The sequence below is a fragment of the Eptesicus fuscus genome, chromosome 15 (assembly GCF_027574615.1).
Source record: "Eptesicus fuscus isolate TK198812 chromosome 15, DD_ASM_mEF_20220401, whole genome shotgun sequence".
NCBI lineage: Eukaryota > Metazoa > Chordata > Mammalia > Chiroptera > Vespertilionidae > Eptesicus > Eptesicus fuscus.
In genome coordinates, this window is record NC_072487.1 from 34,567,115 (window position 1) to 34,577,318 (window position 10,204).

The 10,204-nt window shown below is 50.8% G+C and overlaps 1 protein-coding gene across 1 annotated transcript; it reads left to right on the top strand.

Moving 5' to 3' along the window:
* Positions 1 to 3,495: 3,495 nt before the first annotated feature.
* LOC103289205 (forkhead box protein D4-like 1) lies at positions 3,496 to 4,818 on the top strand. Its single transcript, XM_054727581.1, has one exon. It carries the CDS (start codon positions 3,496 to 3,498, stop codon positions 4,816 to 4,818), a length of 1,323 nt encoding a protein of 440 aa, XP_054583556.1.
* Positions 4,819 to 10,204: the final 5,386 nt, after the last annotated feature.

Here is a 10,204-nt window from a genome sequence, read left to right on the forward strand (position 1 = left end):
CTTATATTTAATTTTTTTAATTAATAGGATATTTTTCATAACAGTTTTAGATTTACAGAAAAATTGAGCAGATAGTAAAAGAGAGTTCCCATATATCACCCTCTAACACACACACACACACACACACACACACACACACACACACACACACACACTTAACATCTTATAATGGTATGGTACATTTGTTACATTAGTGAACCAATATTGATACAGTATTATTAACTGAAGCCCACTGTTTTTCAGATATCCTTATATTTTACCTAATGTTCTTTTTCTTTTCCAGGATCCTATCCAGGACTCCATGTTTCATTTAGTAGCCATGTCTTATAGATTCTTCTTGGCTGTGACAGTTTCTTAGACTTTACTTGCTTGGGTGACATCGTAGTTGTGAGAGATACTGGTCATGAACACTGGACGCTCCTCTTTTGGAATTCGTGTGTTTTTCTCACGATTAGATTGGGGCCTAGGGGAGGAAGATCACAGAGTGCCATTTTCAACACATATCAAGGGGATATACTATCAACGCGATTCATGTGTGTTTTTGTTGATATTGATCACCTGACCATCTGGCTGAAGTAGTGTTTGTGAGGTTTCCGCACTGGACAATTAAGTGACTCTTTGCACCCCTGTCCATACCATACGTCCTGGAGGGAAGTCACTATGTGCTTTGTTCAATGAAGGAGTAGGGCGTTACACATCCTCAAGGGCTGAGAACCTAAGTTATTTGGAATTCTTCTGCCTCTCCCTCCATTTTATTAACTCAATCCTTTATTAGTATGGATACATAGATATCTATTTTATACTTTAGGTTATAATCCAATACAACTTCATTTTGTTCAAATTGTCCCAGCTTTGGCCATTGGGAGCTTTTTCAGTTGTCTCCTGTGTACCCTTAGACATACCCACCCCCACCCTCCACCCTCCCCATCAATGTGGGGATTATTTTCTGAGTGTGTTCCTCCTTTCTCCTTTCATTTTTAAATGACCCTAATCCCAATAGAAGTTGACTATAGGAAAACTAACAATACTCCCTTTCTCAGGTAATCCTGATTTCTATGCTGATGACAGATCTAAACTTTACCTGCAGGGGGTAGAGGGGGAGGCCTCTGAGAATCTAAGGTTGAATAAGACACCTGTCCTGCCCTCCAGAGTTAATTTAGTAGATCACACAAGTGGTAATTGGTAAATTTGGGATTCAAACACAAATCTATTCAGCTTAAAACCTGTTATTTGTCCTACTTCAAACTATATATAACTGGGAAGCCTTACAGGATAAATACCTCAGGATTAAGAAGTCTGATTTAAAAAATTTATCCCGAAGGCACCAGCTACTTTTTAATTATATTTTGACCTTTCAGCTGGCTTCTGACTTGTGACTGAAAAGTCATTATTTTACAAACATTAATGGAAGATTTACTATGTGACTATCAATTGCCTGATACAATATTCTTTTATGCTGAATTTTAATTAGATGCCACCCCAAATTCTGTTTATAAGTAGGTGAGTTTTAAATTATGAAAATATACTGTGGCATGTATACATATACCATAACTATGAATATATACCATAAAATCCCTATTTATATAACACACTAAGTTATATCCTACAGGACTGCTACTTTACTCTCTGAGTTGATATAAATGTGGCCATCTAAAAATCTTGTTACCTCCAAAGATGCTAAGTGAGTTAATGAAGCTTCTTTCTCATATTGATCCTCTCCCATATGAGTAATGAATGACAACCTTGTGACTGAAACTGAGGCCTCTCCTTGCCTCACTTCTTAAAGTTTTGTTATTTATTATAATAAAGGTGCTTACTGTGGGGTTTTTTTTCTCTGAAAGGAAGAGGGAGAGAGGAGCCCTTCATATCCTGGGTGCATCCCTTGGAGTTGTGGGGCCATGTTGTGAAAACAGGGTATTTCAAAATAGGTCTGTACTGGTTAGTATGTGGCAAAATCAATTTAGTTGATTGTGGCCATTAAAAAAGAAAAGTATCACTGATCACTCTAGTGTGAGTATATTGTTCTATGAAACCCATTCTACTTATACAAGTCTGTATATCACATGATTGTGTGGTAAAATGTATTTTCTAGCCCTAACCGGTTTGGCTCAATGGATAGAATCGGCCTGCTGACTGAAAGATCCCAGGTTCGATTCCGGTCAAGGGCATGTACCTTGGTTGCGGGTACATCCCCAGTAGGAGGTGTGCAGGAGGCAGCTGATGGATGTTGCTCTCTCATCAATGTTTCTAATTCTCCATCCCTCTCCCTCTCTGTAAAAAATCAATAAAACTTATTTTTAAAAAATGCATTTTCTACTGTGGTTAAATGTTCAAAGAAGTCAGCGAATCACTGCTGAAGGGGACTTCTCTCTAGCCTTCCTGCTTTCTACCCTGAACTTCCACAATTTAATGCTGAGATATTTCAGCCTTTTCTGAAAACTTGAGTCTGGAAGGACATTTTGGGGAACTGGGGGTTGGAGAGAGTAGGAAAACACAACAGCTCTTCACAACCCACTGAGCTCAGGAATATAGTTAGAATATTTAAAATATTTCAGCTCATCATTCTGAATAAGGACAGAATCCACCAATGAAAATGCATGATGAACATGCTATGCAGCATGAAAACAATTTCAGTTACACATTTCAATGCCCCTTCTTTCCCCCAGGAGCGCGAGAGGCCTGGATATTCATGGTAGATTGTTGGGTGTCATATTTTACTACCCCCTTTTTATTTGCGCAGTTCTATTTTATATTCATATAAAATCCTCATCCGAGGATATGTTTTTATTTATTTTTTTGAGGGAGAAAGGGAGACAGAGAAACATTGATGTGAGAAACTTTGATGAGAGAGAAACATTGATCCGTTATCTCCCCCATGCGTCCTGAACAACCTAGGTTATGTGCCCTGACCTAGAATGGAACCTGCACCTTTTGGTGCACAGGCTGGACTACTCTAACTAACTGAGCCACCCGGCCAGGGCTATTTGCGCGGTTTTAGAAGTGCATTAAGGGGTGCGGGGGGGGGGGGGGGGGGGAGGAGGTGTGGGGAGGTGGAGGTGGAGAAAAAACCGCTCATTAACTGCCTATGCAGCTCCGGGCACGACTGGCTGGCTAACCTGAGGAGTGCAGCATCCTCCTTGGTGGAGGGTGGGTGTAGGGAGGAGGAGGCTGGAGGCTCTTCGCGGTCGGCTACTGCGCAGAGGACCCTCATCATTGGACTGTGCGGCGAGGACGTGGGAACGCTCTGAGGAAGGACAAGAAGTGGTATAAAGGGCAGGAGACTTCCCAACAGAGGTCCTCGAAGAAGCTTTAATAAAAGGCAAAGTGCACCTTTGCTGGACTCGCGTACTGTACAGGAGGAGAACCCAGAAGTTAAGAACACCTAAAGCGTTCCTACTTCTTAGAACACCCTTAACCCTGGCACCCAGCCCAGCCCAGCCCACTGCAAGACCGGTGGGCGGCCGCCGTCCCTGGGGCTGCGGGACCTGCTCCTCCATGAACCTGCCGGGAGCCGAGCGCCTTCGCCCCACGCCGCCGCGCAGCCTCCAGGGCTCCGAAGGGGAAGACGGCGAAATCGATATTCTGGGGGAGGAAGAAGATGAAGACGACGACGACGAGGAGGAGGAAGAGGACCACGTGGAGTTCAAAGGGAGCCCACAGTTCCTAGAGCAGCTGCACCCGCCGGCGTCGCAGGGCGCGGGCGCGAAGCCCGGGGAGCGCACCGAGCGCAGCGGTTGCCCAAGCGACTCCCCGGAGTTTGGCACCAAGTTCGGGGCCTCGACCGGGTCGGCGGCGGCCTCAGGGGACGCCCCTCAGCCCGCGAAGCCCCCCTACTCCTACATCGCGCTCATCACCATGGCCATCCTGCAGAGCCCACACCAGCGCCTCACGCTGAGCGGCATCTGCGCCTTCATCAGCGGCCGCTTTCCCTACTACCGCCGCAAGTTCCCGGCCTGGCAGAACAGCATCCGCCACAACCTCTCGCTCAACGACTGCTTCGTCAAGATCCCCCGGGACCCCGGCCACCCGGGCAAGGGCAACTACTGGAGCCTGGACCCCGCCTCCCGGGACATGTTCGACAACGGCAGCTTCCTTCGGCGCAGGAAGCGCTTCAAGCGCCACCACCAGCCCCCGGGAGCCCACCTGCATCACCCCTTCCCCCTCCCCGTGGTGCCCGCCACCCTGCACGGCCCCTACCCGGGCCTGCTGCCTGGGTCCCTGGCCCCGCCGCAGCCCGTCCCCGGGGCCTACCCCGCCGCCGCCCCCCGGAGCCGCCCGTGCGCTCTGCTGCACCCTCATCCCCTTCGCTACCTGCTGCTGTCCGCCCCTGTCTACTCGGAGGCGCCCGGGAAAGGGCAAGGCGGGGACCTGGTGACCCCCGGCGCCGCCCTCCCAGCACTGCAGCCCTCCCTGGGCTTCCAGCCTTGGGAAGGGGGCAAGGGGCTCGCATCGACACAGGTAGGCGGATGTACCTCCTTCAGCATCGAAAGCATCATGCGAGGGGGCCGAGGAGGGGGTGCAGCGACCGCGCAGAATCTGCCCCGGACCCCGTGGGGCTACTGTCACCTGCTGCAGCGCCCGTCGTGCCTGTTGCACACCCAGGCTGCTGCCCCCGTGCTCCACGTGTCCGCCGTCTCACCCGCTGCCCGGAGGATGTTGCAGCCGCAGCCGCAGCCGCAGCAGCACCAGGACGGTGCCAGCAAAGGGGCGCTGCTGGGCCGGCACCTGTCGGCCGCCGTGGCGCTGCTGGGGCGTCAGCCGGGAGCGGAGGGCTCCAGGCAGATGTCCTGCGGAGAGGGGGCCTCGCCCGCATTTTGAGTAGCACCCGCCTCCGGCCCCGGCGCCAACTCCGAGGGGCGAACCTGGAGCCAAACTAGAGGGCGGAGAGACCCAGGTCTCGCTCTCCCCGCTGCCTGTCCTCGCGCACTCCGCCTGGCACAGCCAGGACTAGGAGTAGGCATTAGCATCCCGCAGCAAAGCAACCACCAATTTCCGTTCGCTGCGAAATATTTACAAAGGAAACGTTGGCTACTGTTCCCTTAGACAACCTGAACGCAAACTTCCTATGGCATCAATTTTCACCTTTTCTTTCCCAGCCTCCCCTGGTGGCTTCCAGGACTTTTCTGGTTTGCACATTTCCAGAGGAACTATGAGCGTGAGTGGGGTATTTTGCTGTGATATGAAAAGAAAAACAAAGATACAATGTCCAAGGCACATGTTTTCCCCTTCTTCACCCCCCTAGGAACTGCAAGTATTATTCCCAAGTCCAATACAATGTGCTCATGTCCTTTCTGTCTTTCTGAAACCCATGTGTAATATAAGTAGGATTTTAATTTCAGGGCATTTGTTTCTGATCTGTGTGTCGGATGTGCCAACTTCCATGGAGAGGTGTTAAAATTAAACCTAGCTGTGTAGACTAAATAAAGTGCTAAATTATTACACAACATCATCTATGGAACTTTTATGGAACTTCTTTTAAAACTAGTTCTTTTCTCCCAATAAACAATTTAGTTTTACAATTCTTATTCATTATTGACATCAGAAACAACCCTTTCTAAAAATGGCTTTAAAAATAAAAATAAAAATGGCTTTTAAAACATCAGAATATTTGAAGTTGAAAATGTTCTGTCTTTTGAAATATGGGATTTAATATGTATAAAACCTATAGAATAAAAGAATTGGAGGAAATCTAAATAGAATCTACATTTTTTTTTATCTTCCTAAAGATGTTGATTTTTCTCCAGAATAAGTTGGAGGACTATTTGAAGTCAATATGGAAGGTAGTGGCCAACATTTTTTTTTTTGGGGGGGGGCAGGGGGGGAAGTTCGGGGAGGGAAGGCATTTAAGAAAAAAAGCATTAGAACTTTAAAAATGTGGGCCCAAAGAAAAGGTATATAATGTATCAAATAAGCATTCATGTTCTGGACATTTACAATTTAAAAAATTCTCTCTCTAGCCAAGTGCCTTCTAAGGGCTCCTATTCTCTTTCTTTAGAACAGAAAGTAACTTCTTTTTGTTTCGAAAACGGATAATTTCTGAAAGGACTTTGCAACCAGAAAGATTTCACTGCACTGGGTTTCAGGTGACTGGGTGGGAGGGAAAGAAGACCCAAATGTCCCTCATGACACACTCCTGCCAGAGAGACCACATTTCCAGAGACCCGGCAGCTCTCCATTCGCTGAGCAGACTCGCTCTTTTCCCCCCTCACAAGAATTGCTTTCCAGGCGGCTTTGGAAAAAGTCACTCTGTGAGTGTGAAGAAGGTATTTGGCCCTCAGCTACTCCCCAGGCGCATCTATGAATTTCTCATTACAGGAGGGAGGGGCTCCAAAGAGACACGTTTTTTACAGCCTTTTAATTGGTGATTTTTACTCCAGCTTCTCATTTCCACCGCATCCCTCAGAACTTCTTTGGCATGTTCTGCCAGCAATCCCTACCTTCTCGGGGCTTGGTAGTTCGGTTTCAGTGATGTTCTGGAAAGTTCCTAAACCAAACCCTTGGTAGCCACTGGGACACAGAACTTCAGATTGTACTCTCCGGCTCTGCACCTGCAACCTTTGCTGGTACCAAGCACCACCCGCGCCCTACATAGGCCCCTATCCTCCGGCTGCAGGCATTCCCTCCCCTAACCCCTCCTCTTTCATCCACTTCTCCCTCCTTGGGTTTGTAAAAATGAAAATTTAGAGACTTTATATCATATCTATGAACCCAACTATATCCTGTGGGATACAGATAGCTGATTACAACCAACAAAATTCAAAGAATGAAAATAGTCCTTTACATAAAACAGAATCATAAAGACTTTTGGAAATAATATCATCTCAAATTTATGCATGAAAGTAGTTCGCTTTTCATGCATAAATTTGATAGTATAATCGCTTTTTATACTTTTTATTGTTGATAGATAGCATTACAGATATCTCCTGTTTCCTTCCCCCCTTTACCCGCCTCCTTCCTGCTCCTATCCCCCCATGTCTTCACATCCTATTGCCTGCATCCATGGAGGCTTTGAACTCAGTCTGTCTGACTCTTAGCACTTCAGTTTTCAGATCGTTTTTTAGCAAATTCTGCAGGCTGAGCCAACCGAAGAGTTTGGAAACAAACCGAGAGTAAAGGGAGCCCATTCTCCTGTCAGCTCTCCGGTGGTTCACATTCCAACTCTCCCTTGTCTTTGGCGGAAACATCTCCAGGCCTACACCCATTCATGTATTCGAATAGGTCACCAAATGTTGGAGCGCCAGGTAGAGCCTCTCCCAGCGCTACCCACTCCTCGCAGGAGACGCCGAGGAGTTCTCTTCCCCGCCTTTGCCCCAAGCCAGGCAAGCACAGCCACCAACACGGGTGACTGCGAGTAAGAACTGGGCCCAAGCCGGCCCCCAAGCTCCTAATGTTTGCCTAATAAAACTATATCGAACGATGCATTTTCAGGAAAAACGTCGACTCAGTGGAAGAGTTCAGTTAAACGCAGTTCTCCACCGGAACTTGGCGTTTCGGATCCACCTGCCAGAAGCGCGGCCGCCGCGTGGAGAGGTCAGCCTGAAGCGGGGCCGCGGGAACCCCTGCAAACGCGCAGAACTCGCCAAGCCCCCACTGCTCGCAGGGCTGGCGCGTCCCGGGAGTGGCGGTGGCGCCGCAGCCCCCAAGGCAGGGCAAGTCGGGGGGGCGGAATGGGGACGGGGTGCGCGGTGCTGGGCGCGGGCATCCGGCCTGGCCGCCTTCGGGGCCGCGCAGAACAAGAGGCAGATGCTCTGGGTCCCGGGGGTTCTGCGCAGGGGCGTCCTGGCACCTTCTGAACCCTGGGCCTCTGTGCACCCCGGTGCTGGCCTCTGGCCGCGATCTTGGGCAAGAGCGCGGGGCACATTTAAAATGCTGGCGAGCAGGGTACGCCGCTCCCGAATTGCGCAACGGGATCAGTCATCAGGGGTCGTTCTTGACCCTTGGACTCATCTTCTCCTCGAGGCCAGAAAGCTGGATGTGTCCAGAGAACTGCCGCAGGGCGGGAGGCGCAGAGGGGCTGGGGCGAGAGCCAGCGGGAACCCTGAAGGAGAGACTTTCTCGGGTCCTGCCCCCTATGAAGAGGAGCAACAGCGGCCAACCTTCTCCTCCTCTCTCTCTCTGCCAGGCACTGGCTCCCACCTTAAACCCTCCCAGCACCCAAGTGACACCATGGAATCCCCATGGCACAGTTCAGAAATGTGTGACTTAGAGAAATTAAACGACTCTCCCGAGGCCCCTTAGGCAGCGGCGCCGGGCCCTGTCTGGTGTTTTAACCACAACCCCACGGCCGCCTCGGGTCGCAGAGGCCGCCCGCCAGGGGCACCGAAGGCCGCGCCCGCCCGTCCCCAGCCTTTGGCCCCGGGCTCTGCTGCGCGCTTCCTAGGGAAGGTCCCTGGGAGGACAGGACCCGGCCCGACCCGGCCGAGGTGGAACTCGAGGACTCCACCTAAGGCAGCATCGCCAGGAGGAGTCAGTCCCGAGAGTGTGTTCCTCCTCCCCAGCAGGACTGTGGTTCTCTTTCCCCGCGGGGTCCCGGAGAACTCGGGCACCCCGCAACGCAGGCGTGGGCGGCACAGGGAACCCGGGTCCGCCTCCCCCGGGCCGCCCTCCCCGGCGGTGGTGGCAGGCAGCCACACGCCGCACTGCCCCCAATTCCTCTCGGGAATCCTGACCCTGCGCCCCACGTCCCGACGACAAGAAGGGTTGTGATGGGCCCTAGTGACCCGGCTGTGGTGGCCTGGGAGGGGGAGGGAGGACTGAGGACGCCAAGCCTCGGGAGCCGCAGCCTGCAGGTCACCCTCAGGTCCGAAGGTGCGGTGGGAGTGGAGGGGCCCAGGGGAATGGGAGTTGAGGTGTCGGCCCCTATGGAGAAGGAGAGAGGGCATCTGGGGGTCGGGTGGATTGGAGCCTCGGTGGCTGTAGGTGCCAGTATGCCCCGCGCAGGTGCAATCTGACATTCTAAGCGCCCAGATGCTGTGCAAAACCTTTAGTACTTGCTTATTCGTGGGAGTGTAGCTAAGGATTCAGGAGGGTCCTGGGTTCGATTCAGTCAAGGGCACATGCCTGGGTTGTGGGCTCCAACCCCAGTAGGGGGCCTGCAGGAGGCAGCGGATCAACGATTCTCTCTCATCATTGATGTTTTTCTCTCCCTCTCCTTTCCTCTCTGAAATCAATAAAAAAATATATTTTTTTAAAAAAAGAGGTGGTGAGAATCTGAGCTAATGCAGCAGCAGCAGGAATGGAAAGGAATGGGTAGATTCTCCAAACCCTCATGTGACCTTGATGACCACAGTGAAGGGGGCAGGAGGAGTCCAGGAAGGTGCCAAGCGGCCGACTTGTTCCCTTGCGTGGACACGTGGGCTATAGAAGGAGAAGCATGTATGTTTGAGACAGGGGGTTCTAGACCATGACTTCTATCTTAGCCATGTAGCACCAGCACCAGCACCAGCACCACCTGGACATGTCCAGGAGGCAGTAGGAACGTCAAAACTAGCACTCAGGAGAGAAGTTTGGGCTGGGGCACTGGGAGAGTCATTATCATGAGGGTGGCAGGAGAGCTGGTGTTTGGAGGAGATCGAAGCAGGGCGTGAATAGAGTGAGAAGAGAGGTAGGGAAGATCCCAGGGACTCCACTATTCAACAGGTGGCTGCAGGAGTAGGAGGCAGTGAAGGGGCTGAGAAGGGAGCAAGGGAGCTGGAGGAGAACCAACCGCCAGTGATGTTTTAGATGCAGAAGGAGAAGAGGAACAGCAGGGATAAGTGAGTAGCAAGGTCAAATAAGACAAAGACTGGATTTGACTCTAGCAGGTCATCTATGGGAACATTTTGGAGCCAAAAGGAAAACTGTGATGCCTTAAGGAGTGTTGGTTTCCTGGGGCTGCCCTGACCAACTATCTCAACTTGGCAGCTTAAAACAACAGAAAGTTATTCTCTTCCTGTTCTGGAGGCCGAATGCCTGAAGCTGGGGTGTTGGAAGGGCCATGTTCTCCCTGAAGGCTCTGGGGACGGATCCGTCCCACGCCTTTCTCTTAGCTTCTGGTGCTGCCGGCAGTCTTTGGCATACCTGGGCTTACAGACACATCACCCCAATCTGGGCCTCTATTGCCATGTCCAGTTTTCCCTGCAAACTGTGTTTCTTCTCGTCCCTAAAGACACCAGTCATATGGGATCTTGCTCTTAACTAATTACATGGTCTACACTGTATTTCC

Bases quoted from the DNA above. Each gene is read 5' to 3' on its own strand.
- LOC103289205 (XM_054727581.1), top strand. From the start codon at position 3,496: ATGAACCTGCCGGGAGCCGAGCGCCTTCGCCCCACGCCGCCGCGCAGC.